Source organism: Ursus arctos, unplaced genomic scaffold (assembly GCF_023065955.2).
Source record: "Ursus arctos isolate Adak ecotype North America unplaced genomic scaffold, UrsArc2.0 scaffold_14, whole genome shotgun sequence".
NCBI classification, from domain to species: domain Eukaryota; kingdom Metazoa; phylum Chordata; class Mammalia; order Carnivora; family Ursidae; genus Ursus; species Ursus arctos.
In genome coordinates this window covers 2,865,666-2,885,586 of record NW_026622808.1, presented here as the reverse complement: position 1 = coordinate 2,885,586, position 19,921 = coordinate 2,865,666, and the positions used below count along the sequence as shown (strand labels likewise).

The 19,921-nt window shown below is 44.9% G+C and overlaps 1 protein-coding gene across 1 annotated transcript in view; it reads right to left on the bottom strand.

Annotated features, from left to right (window-relative positions):
* TTC19 (tetratricopeptide repeat domain 19) overlaps window positions 1-19,775 on the bottom strand; it is a 28,759-nt gene extending 8,984 nt beyond the window's left edge. The window contains exons 1-7 of the mRNA XM_026521081.4: window positions 19,569-19,775; window positions 19,350-19,483; window positions 17,366-17,476; window positions 16,853-16,891; window positions 16,064-16,120; window positions 15,687-15,748; window positions 13,340-13,434 (exon numbers count right to left, since the gene is read on the bottom strand). Coding sequence (XP_026376866.1) covers window positions 13,340-13,434; window positions 15,687-15,748; window positions 16,064-16,120; window positions 16,853-16,891; window positions 17,366-17,476; window positions 19,350-19,483; window positions 19,569-19,752 — 682 coding nt within the window. The 5' untranslated portion in view covers window positions 19,753-19,775. The remainder of the gene's footprint in view (window positions 1-13,339; window positions 13,435-15,686; window positions 15,749-16,063; window positions 16,121-16,852; window positions 16,892-17,365; window positions 17,477-19,349; window positions 19,484-19,568) is intronic.
* Between the last annotated feature and the right edge of the window lie 146 nt (window positions 19,776-19,921).

Genomic DNA, 19,921 nt, shown 5'->3' with positions numbered 1-19,921 from the left:
GCAGACATTTGGTTCGGCAAGGAAACCGGCCTTTGTGACCGGAAAACTGATGCTTCAGGTATCAGCATGGATAAATCTCAACAAAATAATGTTGCGTGAGAAACTGCAGAAACAAGTGTATAACACATAAAGTTTAAACACACACTGGGGCACCTGGTCACTCGGTGAAGCGTCTGCCTTCGGCTCGGGTCATGATCTCAGGGTCCTGGGATCGAGCCCCACACTGGGCTCCCTGCTCAGCGGGGAGTCTGCCTCTCCGTCTCCCTCTCCCTCTGCCCACTGCCACACTCGTGCGTGCTCTCTCTCTCAAATAAATAAACTTTTTTTTTTAAAGTTTAAAAACATACTAGTCCTGTTGTATATTGTTTACTGATATATACAAGTGTAATAAACAGGACTAAGAATGACAAAGATCAAAAACAAATTAAAAAAACAAACCAAAAAACACCAAATTCAGAATAGTATTTACACCAAGTGGGAGTACACAGGGTTTAAACCCAGAAAAAAGAACTCCGAAGCACAGACGGTAAATACTCCGGCTTGACAAAGCTGCGGGGAAGGTCCACAGGAATCTGTTAAAGTCACTCCACTTCATTTTTGCTTGAAATCTTAAAAAAAAAAAAAAAAAAAAAAATCCAGAAGAAAGGCACAGAACTAACTTTTCTGAATGGTCAGACAGTAATAGGGATGACACACTGGAGAAATTCCCAAAATAGAGACAAGGAGACTGAGGGGGGGACACATACAAAGGACAGAGGAGAAGCGGATGTTCCAGTAGCGGACCTGCCTGAACAAAAGCACACACCTAGTTCACAAAGATGTATTCGGAAGCTCACGAGAACTGCATCTTAGAAAAGAGACTAAGCCCCCTAACCTCATGCTGACAAAACCCCCAACTCCTACAAAGCAACCCAGCACGAGAAAACAGGCGACCTCCAAAAGAAGGCAAGTAAGTTGGCTGCAAAATTCTCTGCAATAAATCCCAGTAAGTCTAAAATTCCAGACTGTAGACAAAAAACAAGTAGGGAAAGGCAAAAGAATGCTTCATCGTACTCACCTCATCTCACAGAAGCAACGGAAAACCCTATGTATGCCTTCCCTCCAAATTGTAAGTGGAAGTTTTAGCGAGGAAAAAGTCCCTATCAGAGGAAACGGAAAGGGGTGCCTGGGTGGCTCAATGGATTAAGCGTCTGCCTCTGGCTTGGGTCATGATCTCGGGTCCTGGGATCAAGCCCCGTGTTGGGCTCCTTGCTCAGTGGGGAGTCTGCTTCTTCCTCTGCCTCTGCTGCTCCCCCTGCTTGTGCTCTCTAATAAATAAATAAAATCTTAAAAAAAAAAAAAAGAGGGAACTGAGAACAAAAAAAGTAACAAAAATGGAAAGCATTTTAAAAAAAGATTTTATTTACTTACTTGATAGAGAGTACAAGAGAGAGCATGAGCAGTGGGGAGGAGCAGAGGGAGAGGGAGAAGCAGACTCCCTGCAGAGCAGGGAGCCCAACGTGGGGCTCGATAACAGGACCCTGAGATCATGACCTGAGCTGAAGGCAGATGCTTAACCGTCTGAGACATCCAGGCGCCTTGGAAAGCATTTTTTTCAATGCAAAATATTAGATAAATATCCCTCTCAATACTAATTTTAAATAGGCTTTTTTTGTTTAACAAGACAACAATATTCAGATTAGGTTTTAAAAAAATCCAAACATAGACTTCTACAAAAGACACACTGAAAATAAAATGACTTAAAATCATTTTTCTAACGAAGGGATAACTCACAATGAAGATACCTATCTAGGACGTTTAAACAGCATAAAAACGTGTATGAAGAAAAAAGAAAATCACAAAGCCAAATTATCTTGTCTAGAATTAGACAAAATCAGCAAGGATATAGGACTTGAACAATACTTGAAACCAACTACATCTATCCAACATATATAGAACATTCTACCAACAACAAAGAAATACACATTTTTCTCAAATGTACGTGGAACAGTCTCTGGGACAAACCGCATACTATACCATAAGACAAGTCCCAGTAAATTTTAAAGGACTGAAATCAGGGCACCTGGGTGGCTCGGTTGGTTGGGCGTCTGCCTTTGGCTCAGGTCACGATCCTGGGACCCTGGGATCCACACTGGGCTCCCTGATCAGCTGGGAGCCTGCTTCTCCCTCTCCCCCACTCATGCTCTCTCTTTCAAATAAATTAAAAAATCTTTAAAATAATAAAAAAATAAAAGGACTGAAATCATTTTTTTAAAAAGCATGTTTTCTAATCACAATGGGATGAACTTAAAAATCAACAACAGAAGGAAATATTGGTAATTCATAAATATGTGAAAATTAATCAACACTGCAAAATATCCCAAAGATCAAAGAAGAAATCACAAGAAAAATTAGAAAATACTTTGAGATAAATGAGACTGAAAACGCAACAGACCAAAATTTATAGGACGCAGCTAAAGCAGTGGAGGGAAATTTATAGTTGCAAATGCACATATCCGAAAAGAAAGATTGAAACCAACAACCCGATCTTCCACCTGAGAAACTAGAAACAGAGCAAAACAACCCCAAACCAATCAGGGGAGAGAAACCGAACAGTCAGGAAGGTCCTACATACATCGAGAGTGGTAAACATGTAAAAAGCCAAGACATTTAATAACTTCACGAAGGCATCCCATTCAGCAAACTCTTCCAGAGTCCTTAATGAGCGCCAGCCACCGTCCTGGAGCGCTTACCTCCCCTGACAACTCTACAAGGTAGACAACAGTTCTACTCTTATCCCGTTTCATGGATGAGGAAACCCAGAAGAGAGGAGTTACGTGACTTGTCTGCAGTCACACTGTGACGAAACGGAAGAGCCAGAATTCAAACTCAGGCCCCGGACGTCGAAGATTTCTGACGCCAGAGAAGCAACCAAAAACAGTTCCACTTTCAGAAGTGTTTTGATTATTTAAAATATGAAAATGAATGCAACTTTCAGCTCAAGAAAAGGAGGAGAAAGGAGTCTACGGGGGAAAAAAATCTCTTAAAGAGAGGAAATAAATCCATGAGATTAGGAATTAGAAAAGAAATATGAACTCGTAACAGAATGCTGTCAGTTATGCTTTAAAAACATAATTCTATTTATTTTTTTAAAGCAGGCTCCACACCCAACGTGGGGCTTGAACTCTCGACCCCAAGATCAAAAGTCACATGCCCTGCTGACCGAGCCAAGCCAGGCGCCCCATTCAAGATATTTATTAACACTGTGTTCTTGGTACTGTCCTCCATACTGAAATCAAATCAAGAAAATGGAAGAAATTTAAATATATGAATACTGATCAAGAAAAGAAGAAAAAGAGTTACCAGAGAATCCCCTTTAAAGGAGATCTGGCCCATATGGTTTTCCATTTCTCTCTCTCCTTGGGCCTCCCTCTTCCCTGAGACATAATAATATTGAAATCAGGCCCAACTAATACTCCTATCACGGCCCCTACGTGGTCAAATGAAAGGAAGAGTCGCATGTCTCTCATTTTAAATCAAGAGCTATAAATAACTGAGCATCTCAGAAGCTGAGCCAGGCTGAGCGCAGGGCCTTTTGCACCAAAGAGTGAGACAAGTTGTGAACGCAAAGCAAAAGTTCTTGAAGGACATGAGAAGTGCCACTCCAGTGAACACACGAATGGTAACAAAGCAGGCTCTGACATGGAGAAAGGGTTAGCGGCCTGGACAGAAGGTCAAACCAGCCCCAACATTCCCTTGAGCCAAAGCCTCACCCAGAGCAAGGCCCCGATGCTCTTCAATTCTGTGACGGCTGAGAGGTGAGGAAGCTGCGGGAGAAAAGTCTGAAGTCAGCAGAGGTTGGTTCACGAGGGTTAAGGAAAGAAGCCGTCTCTGTAACACAAATGTGCAGGGCGAAGCGGCAAGGGCCGACATAGAAGCTGCAGCAAGTTCTCCGGAAGATTCCAGATCTTCATGAAGATAATACGCTACACTGAACCACTACACTAAATAACAGATTCTCCACACAGATGAAACAGCTTCCTGTTGGACGAAGACGCCATCCAGAACTTCCACAGCTAGAGAGGAGCAGTCAACGCCTGGCTTCAAAGCTTCAGAGGACAGGCTGACGCTCTTGCTAGGGGCTCGTGCAGCTGGTGACTTTACGCTGAAGTCAGTGCTCACTGGCCACTCCCCAAATCCTAGGGCCCTTAAGAATTACGTTAGATCTACTCTGCCTGTGCTCTGTCAACGGAACAAAGCCTGGATGACGGCACATCGGTTTACAGCATAATTTACTGGATATTTTATGTCCACTGTTAAACCTACTGCTCAGAAAAAGATTGCTTTCAAAATATCACTGCTCGTTGACAATGCACCTGGTCACTCCAGAGCGCTGATGGAGATGGACAGTGAGATTTATGTCGTGTCGGGTCTGCTAACCCACCATCCACTCTGCAGCCTGTTGATGAAGGAGTCATTTCAACCTTCCAGTCTTCTTATTTAAGAAATACATTTCACAAGGCCCCAGCTGCCACAGATAGTGATTCCTCTGATGGATCGGTCCAAGGTAAACTGAAAACCTTCTGGAAAGGATTCACCATTCTAGATGCCATTAAGAATATTCGTCATGCATGGGAAGAGGTCAAAATATCAACAGGAAGGAACAGAAGTTTGGAAGAACTTGACTCCAACCCTATGGATGACTTTGAGGGGTTTGAGACTTCAGTGGAGGAAGTCACTGAAGATGTGGTGCAAACAGCAAAAGAACTAGAAGCAGAAGTGGAGCCTGAGGGGCACCTGGGTGGCTCAGTCGATTAAGCCTCTGACTTGATTTCAGCTCAGGTCGTGATCTCAGGGACATGATATCGAGCCCCCAGTCGGACTCCACACTCAGCTTGGAGTCTACTTGAGATTCTCTTCCTCTGCCCCTCCCCCCATACGCATGCACACACGTGCTCTCAAATAAATAGATCTTTAAAAAAAAAATCTTACAGGGCTGCCTGGGTGGTTCAGTAGGTTAAGTGTCTGGCTTCAGTCCAGGTCATGATTCCGGGGTCCTGGGATTGACCCGAGTTGGGCTCCGCGCTCAGCGAGTCTGCTTCTCCCTCTCCTTCTGACCCTCCCCCTGTGCTCATGCTCTCTCTCAAATGAATACAAAAAAACTCTTTTAAATAAATAAATTAACAAACAAATAAATAAAATCTTATTTAAAAGAAAAAGGTGGAGCCTGAACACGTGGCTGAACGGCTGCAATCTCATCATAAAACCTGAATGGACGAGGAGCTGCTTCCTACGAATGAGCAAAGAGTGTGGTTTCTGAAGATGGAATCTACTCTTGGTAAAGATGCTGTGAAAAATCTTGAAATGACAACAAAGGATTTAGAGTATTACATGAGCTTAGTTGGTAAAGCAGCAGCAGGGTTTGAGAGGACTAACTCTAATTTGGAAAGTTCTACTGGGGCTAAAACGGCATCTCGTGCTACAAAGAAATCGTTTGTGAAAAGAAGAGTCAATCGATGCAGCAAACTTCATAGTTGTCTTATTTTTAAGAAACTGCCACCATCACCCCACCCTTCTGCACCACCACGCTCAGCCGGCAGCAGCCATCAACACTGAGGCAGGACCCTCCCCCAGCAAAAAGATGACAACTTCTGAAGGTTCAGATGACGGTTAACAGTCTCCAGCAATAACGTATTTTTCAGTGACGGTGGGTACATTTTGTGACCATACTGTGATTACACACCGTAAACATCAGTTTTATGTGCACCAGGAAACAACGTCATTTGAGGCCCTGTATTACGTGATCACGTAATACCCGTGATGCCTCCGAGGTGTGTCTGTGTCGCAAAGATATTGGAGAGAGGGACTTTGGCTGGCAGAGCTGCTGTCTGTTCCAGCATCCACGCTTTTGTCACGTAATTCAAGCAGAGGAGAATCCCGCTGGTTTTAGAAAATCATGCTACTCCCACGTCTCCCGTCAAGGATGGCGTCAGAAATGCCATGTAACCAAATTCCAGCCAATGAGAAATAAGGATGAATCTACTTGGGAACTTGCAGCAAAGATCACCTTGATTCTAAGAGGAAACACCAAAGAAGTTTCCTTTTCCTCTGCACGGTGCCGTTTCTGAATGAGATTCCTGGGACCTAGTACAGTCACTTTTCAACTACAAGGGGGAGCATGAAGAGAAAACCAAAACACACTGAGAATGAAGCAAGAGGGGATGGGAAGAATCTCCCCCTTCAGGATTTCAGTGAGCCGCGTGTCAAGTAACTCAACAGCCAGAGCCTTTTTGCCGAACTGCCAGTTCCATGAGAGAGTAAGTGCTCTACTGCTTAGTGTAAATTAATTGAGATTTTTTGCTATTTGCAATGAAATGCTTACTTATTCAGATGGCAATCTCCCCAAATTCATTTAATAACATAATACAAATCTAATAATTCAAAGCACTTTAGGGATTGGACAAAATGATATAAAATTCAGGTAAAAACCGAGTGAAAAGAAAATGGAAATTTTACAAAAGCAGCACGTGTGAAATCGGTTTACTACCATATCATTCAAACAACGTATACTGTTCTAAGAGCCATCAGATGAATGAATCGAATGGAAAACCCCAAAAGAAATGCAAGCGTATACTCATCTATAATAAGCACGTAACGTTGACCGATTACCATCTTCAAGAAAGTAGTTACCAGCATCACACCAAAATTTACTGCAGATGTGTTAAAAAGTTACATTAAAAGAGTTTAGAAATAAAGAAAAAAATTTAAAGGAAAGATGGCTGAATATTTATCTGATTTCAAAGCTGAAAATACCTTTCTAAGCCTTAAACCCCAGAAGAGCAGGGACTTCACCTCACTTGCCTCTACTTGAATCCTAGAATACCTGGCATAGAACAGCTATTCTAAGTAACTCTAGATAGCTATTTAAGATTAATAAAAGCAAGGAAAATACACATGAATGAATTTAGATCTAACCCTAGAAAGATGAAAGGCAAGTGCGAGTCATACTGTGTGATTCACTTATATAAATTTTCTTTCTTTAAAGATTTATTTTCGAGAGAAAGCGCGTGCGTGCGCAGGGTGAGGGGGAAGGGGCACACGGAGAGGGAGAGAAAATCTCCAGCAGACTCCCTGCTGAGTGCTCGATCCCAGGACCCTGAGATCATGACCTGAGCTGAAACCAAGAGCCACACGCTTAACCAACTGAGCCACCCAGGCGCCCCATTTATATAAATTTTTTAAAGAAACCTGCACAAACTACCCAGGCTTCAGCAGAGCAGTATCTCTGGGGTGGGAAGGGGAATGCGACTGGGGCCAGACACACAGACGGTGCAAAGGTGTTGTTAGTGCTGGGTCATTGCCTGTTCTCATTATTCCTTAAACTATACAAATGTCAGTTTCACATTTATTTTAATTAAAACAAACAAGAAAAACACAAAACTATGAACTCTATAGACACAAGCAAGGGAAAAGAAAAAACCTGACGGGACAGAGTTAATATTCTTTTTTTTTTTTTTAAGATTTTATTTATTTATTTGACAGAGATAGAGACAGCCAGCGAGAGAGGGAACACAAGCAGGGGGAGTGGGAGAGGGAGAAGCAGGCTCATAGCAGAGAAGCCTGATGTGGGGCTCGATCCCATAACTCCGGGATCACGCCCTGAGCCGAAGGCAGATGCTTAACCGCTGTGCCACCCAGGTGCCCCCCGAGTTAATATTCTTACCAAACACCAATAAATGATCAACCTCACTGCTTACCAAAGAAAAGCCAGTTATGCATCACGGCCATATCACCAATCTGGCAAAGGTTATACAAATCAGTGAGTTGGGGCGCCTGGGTGGCTCAGTCGGTGAAGCGTCTGCCTTCAGCTCAGGTCATGATCCCAGGGTCCTGGGATCGAGCCCCGCATCAGCCTCCTTGCTCAGCGGGGAGCCTGCTTCTCCCTCTCCTACTCACCCTGCTTGTGCTCTCTCTGACAAATAAAATCTTAAAAAAAAAACAAAACCAGTGAGTTTTGAGAAGGGGCACACCGCCTTATTACAATAATGAAAACTAACAATGGTTAACACTGGAGTAGCTACTCTGTACCAGGCGTTGCTCGAAGTGCCTTACTGATACTGACTCGTTCAATCTTCCCACCAGTCTTACGAGAGAGTATTACTCTTATTCCCATTCTGAAGATCAAAAGCGCATAGGAATTACTTAATTTGACCAAAGTCACAAAGCAAATAAATTCGCAGAACCAGAAAATGTAAATTAATACAGTCCTTTCAAGGGCAAATTTGCAATATTCATCAACGATATTAAAATGTGCTGCTTTTGACCTGGAATTTGTCTGAGACACTAACCTAAAGAAACAGATCTGGACACCACCTATGTCGTCACAGAACACTTCCTTTCCATGCAGATACGCCATCCTGGGCTGAACACGGGCACGTATCTCTACTCCCTCCCAACGCATCGCTAAAATTGAGGTTAGAGGATGAAAAAGATATAAAGCTACAATGAAAAAAAAAAAAGACCAACACAGAAGAATCGAGAGGGCAAAGATCAAAAGCTGTGGGAGATGACCAGCAGAGGAAGAAAGGCGGTAAGTGACTAAGGCCATGACAGGAAGAGGACTGAATGCTGCAGATAGCTACGCCAGGAAGCAAGCCAGCCGACAGGCGGCCCGGAGCCCCAGAGAAGCTTAGCAACTAAGAAGAGCAAGTACTACGGGTAACAGAACAATCATACACATAAAAAACAAGCAACAAAAACACCTCTGACTTCAGAGGAAACAAAAAGTCGTACACAGGGGCGCCTGGGTGGCGCAGTCGTTAAGCGTCTGCCTTCGGCTCAGGGCGTGATCCCAGCGTACTGGGATCGAGCCCCACATCAGGCTCCTCCACTGGGAGCCTGCTTCTTCCTCTCCCGCTCCCCCTGCTTGTGTTCCCTCTCTCCCTGGCTGTCTCTCTCAGTCAAATAAATAAATAAAATCTAAAAAAAAAAAAAAAAGTCGTACACAAAAGCAGATGCGCTCACGTGACCATGTGACTTGGCTTAACAACACGCACTACTGATATATCCGTAATAACGCAGACACAACCAAAGCCGCACTGCGTCTTCACTTTTCCGTAAGTTAACAGATTCTAAAAATAATAAATCAAGAAATAATTTTATGTTATTTGGGAATATGAAGGAAAATACCAGAGGACATTGATTAAGAGCTGACAACGAGGGACGCCTGGGTGGCTCAACTGTTAGGCGTCTGCCTTCAGCTCAGGTCATGATCCCGGGGTCCTGGGATGGAGCCCCGCATTCAGCTCCCTGCTCGGCGGAAAGCCTGCTTCTTCCTCTCCCACTCCCCCTGCTTGTGTTCCCTCTCTCGCTATGTCTCTCTGTCAAATAAATAAATAAAATCTTAAAAAAAGAAAAAAAAAAGTTGACAATGACTCCAGGAAGCCATGTGGCAAGGAAATGCTATTTTTAAATTAATTCTTAGAACATTCCTTGACTCCTTATACTATATAGGTAATAAAATAGTTTAAAAAATAATTTGTTCTAAGAAACTATAGAATATGCAGAAAAACACAAATAAGACATAAATCCCCTATAAATTTACCAACCTGAGATAATCACTGTCTATATTTTGGTATCATGCAACCCAACTCTATATCTATATTTAATGTACATATTCTAGAAAATTAGGCTCCTCTTAACTATACTGTTTAGTAATCTGCTATTTTCACTTAATTTTTTATAGGCATTTCCTCAGAAATTACATACATATTTACAACATGAGGAACAAAATGAGTACCCTAGCCCAAGTTTTTACGCGAGCTGAAGTAAACACTTCTGGGATAGAGTTAGTCATGTCAATTAAAAGCATATGAATTCAATAATGGATTTACTTTGTTTAAAATGGAATGGGGGGGTCGCCTGGATGGTGCAGCTGGTTAAGTGACTGACTCTTGGTTTCAGCTTGGGTCGTGATCTCGGGGTCATGGGATCAGGCCCCACGTCCGGCTCCATGCTCAGCTTGGAGTCTGCCTGAGATTCTCTCTCTTCCTCTGCCCTTGCCCCTGCTCATGCGTGTGTGTACACTCTCTCTCTCAAATAAATAGTCTTAAAAAAATAAAATAAAATCGAGTGGAATATATTTCTTTAGAAAAAATAAGATTAAGGATAACGTAACACATTTTCTGTATCGTCTAACTAGTAAAATATAACAACGTTTATAATAGAAATTAGTTTGCTTTCTCTAACAAGAGTTCCTTCGCCTGGAAAAAAAAAATGTTTTCACAATACCTTACTAAATTAAAAAAAAAAAGCATATACAGTATGATCCCCAATTTATTTTTTAAAATGTAAACAGCATAGGGGGAAAAACAAGCCTGCAAAGACACACACTAAAAAATCAACAGTAGTTTTTTTCCAAGTACTATTATGGATGATTTTTATCTTTTTCTTCCTAATGCTTTTCTAAATTTCCTTAATTGCACTCGTATTACTTGTGGAGTCAGAAACTTTTAAGAAACAGGGGCGCCTGGGTGGCACAGCGGTTAAGCGTCTGCCTTCGGCTCAGGGTGTGATCCCGGCGTTATGGGATCGAGCCCCATGTCAGGCTCCTCCGCTGTGAGCCTGCTTCTTCCTCTCCCACTCCCTCTGCTTGTGTTCCCTCTCTCGCTGGCTATCTCTCTCTCTCTGTCAAATAAATAAATAAAATCTTTAAAAAAAAAAAAAGAAACTTTTAAGAAACAGTCTAGAGTCAATATTACAAATGAAAGAAAGCAAGGGTGTGAGTAGTTCAAAAGTGACTTATTTGATAGCTAGACTTGTTTTTACATCTTTTGTGAATTCCCTAGAAGCACTTCCATATCACACTGAAACCCTCCCTGGTCTACTGTTCTTATAGTCAACAATTACTGAGCCTCCGTTACGTGCCAGGCACTGTTCTAGTGCAAAGAATTCAGCAGTGAAAAAAAAACAGATGAAATCCCTAACCTTCTTTGATAGGGAAGACAAATAAAAAAACACTTGGAGCAAAAGTATACTTTTAGTGGCCACATAAACGTGAGCACACAACAGACACGCACACACTTCTACTTTCAAGTGTGAAGAAGAAAAGTAAAGGATAGGTGGGAAGAGATCATTCTTTCAGTCAGCACAGGCCTCCCGAGAAGGGAGCAAGTGAGAAGGCCTTGAGATGGCAACAAGCTTGTACAGAACAGCAGGGACAAGACCAGTGTGGTCAAAGTGGAATGAGCAAGGGGGAGAGCAGATGATGTAGGAGTAGGCAGGGGTCAAAGCATGCAGGGCCTTACAGGACAAGGGGTCCTGAAACTTACTCTAAAGGCGATGCAAAGGCACTGAGTTTTAAAAGACCACTCTGCCTGCTACATGGATAACAGACTGTGTGAGGGAAAGAAGCAGGAAAACCTTTGAGGAGATTTTACAGGTGTTCAGGCAAGAAACAATAATGGCCTGGACCAAAGCAGTAGGGTGAGAGGATGAGACGTGGTCTGACATGGATACACCTTGAGGGATGATGACTTCCCATCAGGAGTGAGGCAGGGATCATAGGTGATTTGTAGGTTCTTGGCTAAAGCAACTAAGTGAATGGCGGTGCCATTTACTGACTGGGCTGACTGGTAGAGAAGCCAGTATGTAAGGGGCAGAAATCAAGAGACCCAGGACGCCTGGGTGGCTCCGTCAGTTAAGTGTCTGACTCTTGGTTTTGGCTCAGCTCATGATCTCAGTCAGGGTTGTCAGATCGAGCCCCACATCAGGCTCCATGCTCAGCTTGGAATCTGCTTGGGATTCTCTCTCTCCCTCTGCCCCTTCCCCCCAACGTGCTCTCTCTCTCTCCCCAAAATAAATAAATAAAATCTTTAAAAAAAAATGAAGAGACCCGTTTCAGACATGTTAAGTGAGAAATGACCACTAGACATTCAGGTCAAGTTGTCAAGTAGACAGTTTTACCCAGTTCATGTCTGTAGTCCATGTGTAAGCTGGGGGTGAAGGTGTGTAACTGATATTTAAAGGTATGGGACTAAATGTTATCTCCTAGGGTGTGAGCCCCAAGGTCTGCTAACTTTAGAGGTGGCAAAGGGGAAGGTGAGTGACCGGTGAGGTGTCCCAGAAGCCAAGTGAATAAAGTGTCTCCAGTACCGGGGTCAGAGCTGCTAGTAAGCAGAGCAGGCAAGGTAACGACTGAGAACTCATGACCTTGATAAATGCAGCTTCAGCAGAGTAATGGAAGAGAAAACCCGGTTGACGTTCAAGAGAGAACCGGAAGAGGGGCACCTGGTTAAGTGTCTGACTCTTGGTTTCGGCTCAGGTCGTGATCTCGGGGTCACGAGACCAAGCCGTGTCAGGCTCTACGCTCAGTGTGGAGTCTGCTTGGGACTCTCCCTCTGCCTCTGCCCCCACCCTGGCTCTCTCTCAAATAATAAAAATAAATCCTAAAAAAAAAAAAAAAAAAAAAAAGAGAGAGAGTGAGAAAACTGAAGACAACAGAGTACAGGTAACTCTTTCAAGTCGTATGTATTGCTTTAGGGACAAGGGCTGGCCACATTTCGCTAGCATCTTGCTAGCTCTTGGCACAGAGTACATGTGAAGTAAGCATTACCAATGCTGAATCTGAGAAGTCCCGATATTTCACACCATGCTAAGAAACCTGAACAGTTGAGAGCTAGAGAGCATCCTGACCACCCCGCTCTGTTCCTAACATCATTCCTGATGTTCTTCCCGCCATAATGAAGATGAACTACAAAAACCTGAGTTTCTCGAGGCACCGGGGTAGCTCAGTCAGTTAGGCATCGGCCTTCGGCTCAGGTCATGATCCCAGGGTCCTGGAATCGAGCCCCACGTTGGGCTTCCTGCTCAGCGGGGAGTCTGCTTCTCCCTCTCCCTCTGCCCCTCCCCCCGCTTGTGCTCTAGCTCACTCTCTCTCTACATAAATAAAAAACTCTTAAAAAAACAAAAAACCCTGAGTTTCTCTTCACCTTTTGTAACTTGGTACATATCTAAGACCAAAAGGTAATCAATCAAGCAGCATTGTGACTGGTAGCTGAATCAAGAGAAAAGAAAAAGACCTTCCCTTTCCGTGCCCCAATTTTCTAGAGAACATATACAGTAAACTCAACAAATAAATTATGAACATGTCACCAAAGGGTTAAAAGAACAAACAGTGATCAAGTCATTTAAACAAAACATCTTATTCCAAACCTTCTGCTGAGATCTTAAAATAGCCACTTAATTCCCCAAATGGGTAACTCGCCCTCCCCCGATTCAGGTACCTTTCCCTCCATTACAGTGTAACAGTAAAGCTCTGTGGCAAAAAGGCAACGTCCAGAAAACAGTCAGGTTTCCCTACCTGACAACATGTCTTCTGCTAATTCCTTTTCTCTTTCAATTTTTTCCTCTAGAGTTGAAATGCAGAATTCATAGCCAGCAAGAGCAAATTCCTGTCTGTAAAGCAAAGATCAGCAATCGGCTGTTCACCTCTTCACAAACTCCTCTTTCATTCGCATTTTCCGGGCTTGGGTTCGAGCTTGGCAATACAGGAAGTGTACAACGGGAAGAGGGAATGGTGCTTCAAGTTTCTAAGGAGTATCAGTCTGCCATGTCGCAGAAGTTTTTAGTCACCCTAGCTTAAGACATAAAAAGCTAAGCATGCTGCTGTGATCTTAGTAAATGACAGAGCCAGTAGCTTCCACCATCTCCCACTAATGGCTTCCAGTGAGTCAGTGTCTCCATTTGGGAAAGCCTTACCCCCACTCAAAGTAATACTAACATGAACAGAGGCTCAGGCCACCTGCACGAAGGACGCTAACTACTGATCTTGTGCCATTTCTGACGAGGTTTACTAGCTTTGTTTATTAGCTTTCCAACCTGTTAAGTCTTTAAGGAAAGCTTCTTTTACATGAATGGAATCCCTGGCTATGGCACTAGAAGGCATTTAGCCTGAATCTAGCTCAGGACCCTCAACCAATTGGAGAGGATACCCAAACATCAGGCAGACGGACTCTGGAGGGAACAAGTGACAACCGCTGGTTTCTAGAAAGAGATGCACAGACACAACAGAAATTCCTTTTCCATCCAGAAGCTCAGCCCTGGTTCCTGTCTTCTGTTGTGGCTCTGGTTTCTTAGCAGAAGTGGCACTTCAGAGCTCGCCCCTTCTCCTCTAGTGCTTTGCAGGGGAGAACAGATGACCCCACTGTTGTACTCTGTTCTCAGAACAGAAGCTTCTCCAGACCACACTTTGGCAGGAGGGACCCTATCCAGCCGGGACTTGGAGCAGGGGGAGGCTGCCCACCAGATGTTTCTAGTCAGAGCAAAAAGTCGAGAAACAATTCCCTTACTAATATCAGCCTTCCTAAGCCCAAGTCTAATTATATATATTCTGGTCTCCTGCTTCTCTTAATAAAACTAAATGAAAAAATACTTGTGACAAGAGTACAGAGTAACTAACAGGCTAATTATCAGGGGCTACTACTTTCACTTGTATGAGAACATGAATTCGTCTTACTCTCCACTGTGCTTAGCTTCGGGCTTCTTTTTATCCCAGTTCATATCCTATCGACCTCCAGTTCTGTTTGTGACCCCTCCAAGAGGGGCTGATCCCAGCTGTGATGCCCCCCCTCATGGGCCAACCTCAAAGCTCCTCAAAAGACTTGAAACCAAAGGCCCGCAGAAGTTCTAGCCCAATAGCGTCCACCCAAATGCAGGGAACCAGCAGGTTCTGTTGCTAACGAAGGAGCTGGTGCCTAGGGCAGCTGGGACCAGTGCCAGGGCCCCTCGCCTCAATGAGCCCTGTGGTTACAGCATCAGGTCTGATGTCATTCCAAACCTCTGGTACCCAACTGCTGTAGCAACTAAAAACCTAAGGAAAAGCCACTCTTGGGTCCTCCCTGAAATGCACTCCAAAGTATATAAATCTCTAGGAGTTCTTTGCTTACATCCCAGGTGTTTCCTCTTTGAACTCCACCTAGAGAGAATGAAAGGCACCAGGCCTCGCTCGTCAGTGATCCTGGGACCTTCACAACACATCCAAATTATTTTCTAGAGCCTTTCCTGAGTAGCAGGAAGATTCTTCTTCACAAGATTTTAGACTCATCTAATACTTTTAAATTAACACCAATTTCCTATCTTACTTATGCAGAGCTCACTCCTCGACTCGGAGGTGTGTCCCCTTCTTAAAATTCGCTACCTGATCACCTTTATACGCTTTAAAGACACTGCCAGCGGTCTAGCCATGGAGACACTCCCACAGCAGCTCCTGCATCACTCAACTATGTATCTACTTTCCCGGTCTGTTGACACTGACATCCAAACACAGTTCCTTCAAAGTATATTACCCCAACAGCTTTTACATTGCTCCCTCCTCTTCTAGGGAGAGCTAAACTAGTTCTAACTATAACTTCCCTTCCCAGTTCAAGCAGGAACAGAAAAGTTGATTAGCTCTGTCACAGTGCAGCCAGAGACGTGAGGGCGGTATGCCCCACTTAACAGGCTACTGGAAACGGGGGGGTAAAACTGAAAGACTAGAGATTTCAAACATGGCGGGGGTGGGGTGGGGGACGGGACACTCTGTGTGCAACACCCAGTTTTTTTGAGACCCAGAAGCCAAACGAAAATTATATAACATCCTAGGGTTAAAGTTCTCTGCCCATAGCCCAACTTCCTGGCTGCCGCCACACCTAGATTCTGATTCTACTCACCTATTTTGAGCAGCATAGATACTGGCCAGCTTCAGAGAGATTTCAATTATTGCATTGTCTTCCTGTTGGGAGAAAGGAAATGGAGAAAATTCATAAGTTAAATTAACTCGTGGATTATTTCTGATTAACATCTAGAATAACTTTGGCCTAAAAGCCATAGTTTTTATCCTTCTGGAGGAATTAGGCAACTGGATCCCTCAGTAATTATGTTTTTGCACAAGTGAAAGACTGGTAGTTTTTATATGGGTCCAAGAGGAAAAAAAATAATCCACCTTTTTTCGCCAAAGCACATGGTGGGGGCTGAGCCGAGGTTTCAGGAAGCAAAACGATTGTGAAAACTGCTTCCACCAGGGTCCAATCCTAGGCAATGTCCTTACCTGTTGCATGCCCCCTCCAAGCAGGTAACTCATTGTTGCTTTAAAAAGTTTTTCCGCCTAAAAGCATAAGGAAAAGATTTTTCTTTTACTTGGGACCCTGGATTCTAAGTACTAGTCTGATGCATCATCCCCTTGTAAAACACAACGCAGTCACTCATATACACCGAGAAAAATACCCTTGTGATGGGAAAACAGACAAAAATACCAGGACCCCACCTCCTCTGGGCACCTTAAAAACTACTCTGTGATGAACAGAAACCAACTTCAGAAATTAACTTTTCATCTAAACCTACTGTGGCAGAGACAGCAAACTATCCCCTAATTGTTCACTGTCCCATCCTTTTAGTTACATCTCCTCAGTTTTTAACAGGTCAGCCTCCTTTGCACTTAGGTTGGGTCATGTGATGAAGATTTGGCCAAGAGATGTGGGTAGAAGGAACGTGATCAATTTTTCAGTTCTATTTTATAAGGAAGCTGCCTGACCGCCCCTTCCTCCTCTTCGTCCTTCCGGGAGGCTGGGGGAGAGCCAGCTCACTGATGCAGACGAGAACACATCTTAGCACAAACTCAGGCTTGTGGGCCACTTCATGGAGCAAAGGTAACTACTGTTCTTCAGGGCCTAGCTGTCTACGGAATAATGCATTAAAGGAAATACACCTTCTTGTTTGAGTTCCTCTATTTTGGGGTCTCTTTGTTCCAGGAGCTGAGCTTGTACCCTTACTAATAAGAATTCCCTTCAAGCTAGTCCTTCACAAATTCAAGACACCACGAAGTGATTTACTTACTTACATTTTCAAGTTGACCCCGTATAAATGCTAAGTTGGCCATCTGAAAGCAAATTACAAATTGTTTTTCAGTTTAGAGCACTGCGTTCTACTCAATTTCAAAACCTTTAAGCTAACGACTCCCTTTTGCTTTTACCCTCTAAATAAAAAACACAGTTCAAAGAAAAAGGTATTTAACTAATTTGCTAAAATCAAAGTACAGCAATAGTGTGAATGTAAATAGTTGCACAATCTTTGCTGATGACAAACCAAATCTAGGTCCATTCATCACTGGAAAAAACAAATACTAATGACATTTACTTTTGGTGTGAGATTTAGACTTCATATAGGTGAAGGATAATAAAATGTTAGTACCCAAGGGTAATAAAAATTGAAAACAAAAGGAGACACAGTAAGTACAAAAACCAAAGAGCTTTACAACATCCTGAAGGTCAGGAGCGTAAATCAGGAGAGGGAACAACCCTTCTCTTGAATCCACCCTTCATCATCAGTGGCTCAGCCTGGTAAGAAGAGTTACCAAGTCATAAGTGTAAGTGATGGCCTTCCTGTTATCGCTCTGATAGGCAAGACGAAGAGCGTCATGTAAAATTAGCTCAGCCTCTTCTGGCTCATCTTTCATGATGCTCAACTGAAAAGAGAAAACAAAGAAAGGAATAGAAAATGAAATTTAAAGAAAGAAGATGTATGTGGTACCAGACAGAAGTGGATATGGCCATATATCCCAAGACACAGAAGACAGCTATCCATTCATTCATCAAATATTTATTGAATTCCAACTCTGCACCAGGCTTTATGTCTACAACGGTGACAGGGCGGTCAGCTTCCCTTGCAGCTATGTGTGGCCACGTGACAAAGGTCTGGCCGACAGATGCAGACACCAGGAATGTGTGCAATTTTTGCATCCCATTTTATAAGGAAGCTGCTTGTCCTACATCCTCTTTTTCCCTTCCTAGAGGCTGGAAGTAACCCTGTAGGACAAATAAACTTAGTAACAACTAATGATATAAACTACGAAGAAAAGTAATGAGAAGGAACAATAAGGAGTCCCCTCTAAAGGAGTCAGAGAAGCCTTCTGAGGAAGGGAGGAAGTGACAGTTAAACTGAGGTAGGAAGGATGACAGTCAACCAGGAATTACGGGGAAAAATGACCCAGAGAATAAGGGATGAATAGAGGCCCTACAGGCTGAAGAGAATGGTTTTCAAAAACCATTCAAGAAACAAAAGGAAACACATGTTGTGAAGAGGACACAGAGTGAGCCAGAGGATTACTGCTAAACGGGTGGCCAAGGCACAGTGGGGTAGGTTAGGTAGCGTCTTGCAGGCCTTGGCAAGGAGTTTGGATTTTATCATAAATACAGTGAGAAGTCACTCAAAAGTTTTTAGGCAAAAAGGTTAACACAATCTAATTTATATTTTTTTAACTTAAATATTTTTTTAAGACTATTTAGAGAGAGAGAGAGAGAGAGAGAATGCACATGATGGGGGGAGGGGGTCCTCAAGCAGACTCCCCACCAAGCAGGGAGCCCGGAAGTGGGGCTCGAACTCACAATCCTGAGATCATGACCGAAGCTGAAATCAAGAGTCGGAGGCTAAACCGACTGAGCCACCCAGGCGCCCCACAATTTACATTTTTCAAAAAAAGTATTCTGGCTGCTGCATGAAGCATGGGGCAACAGGGCGGACAAGACTATCAGATGGCAGGCCGTGGCAGTGTGGCCAGGATGGCAGCAGAGGGCACACAGAAAAGGGCAGATTTCAGAAATACTTTGCATCTGGTAGCAACGGGATTTGTTGCTGGGCTGGGAAGTGTACTGAGAGGCAGTGGTAAGGTTTAGGAATGCCTAGGAGGCTTCCAGGCTGAAAAACTAAGTAGATGGTAGCAAAGAGAAGATGGTGAAGGAATGTGCTGGGGAGAGGTCTTTGAGATCAACAGTCAGGTGTGAGAGGCAGGTGAGGCCTCAAAGTGGAGAGGGCATGTCAGCAGCACACCGCAGTACAGGGATATAAATTTGGATGTCGTTAGCACCGAGGTGGTAGCGAGCCCAGTGGCAGAGATGACATAACCTGAGGAGGACAAAACAGAAAAAAGAATGTGGCAAAAAGGAAGACTTTACAAAGAACAGAACCAAACCGAGCACAACCAACACTCAAGTGCGTTTTCTGGACGCTACATACATGCCCAATTCTCGAAGCCAGGCCCATCGGCTTGGCTGGCCCCCTGATAAAAACAACTACATTTCCGCTAATTTTGCTCGGATAAAAGAGCGATGCCCGTGGTGCCACCTCCATCTGCACTGGGGACTGCAGCGGTTTGACTGCGGGCTCTGGAGTCTGACAAGCCTGGATGGATGCCAACGCCGCCCCCCCCACCCCCAACCATGACCCATCGAATTTCGGGCAATTCTACCCCCGGAGCCCCCATCCAGTCTTGGGGAAACTGGAGCGAGCACTGCGCACCCCCAGGGCCAACGAACAGGCCTCGCTCACAAAGGCCGCCTCACCTTGGCTCGCTTCAGCAGCTGGATGATCTCGGCCTCGGCCTCGTCCGCCGCGCCCTCGGCGGCGGCCCCGCCCGCTCCCTGCCGCTCCTCCTCCTGCTCCTCTGCCGCAGCGGGCCTCGAGAACCAGGCGAGCGCTGCGGGAAGGGGCTCTGAGGTCACCGGGCCCGGCCTGCGCCCCGGTCCCCGCCCGGCCGGCCCCGCCCGGCCCGCGCCCCTCACCTGCCAGCAGCGGCAGCAGGCCCGGGCCTCCGCCGCGCGGCGCGACTCGAGATGCCGGCACCCCCACCTCAGGCGCCCGGCCTCCTGCCGGCCCCGGGAGCAGGCGCGCCGAGCAGGCCCGGCACCGCCGCCCCGCGGCCCGCAGGAGGCCTCGGCCCAGGTTGGGGCTCAGGAGCCGGTACATGCTCGCGCGGCGTCCTCGGCGCACTGCAGGCCCGGCCGGATCCCAGGACGTCCCGCCCCCAGCGCCGAGCGCCCTCCGGATTGGTCGGGCCGCGAGGAGGGAGGAGGTGTCGTCGTGGCCGCCCGCATGCGCGTGACGCGCGATGACGTCACTGCGCCTCGCCCCGCCC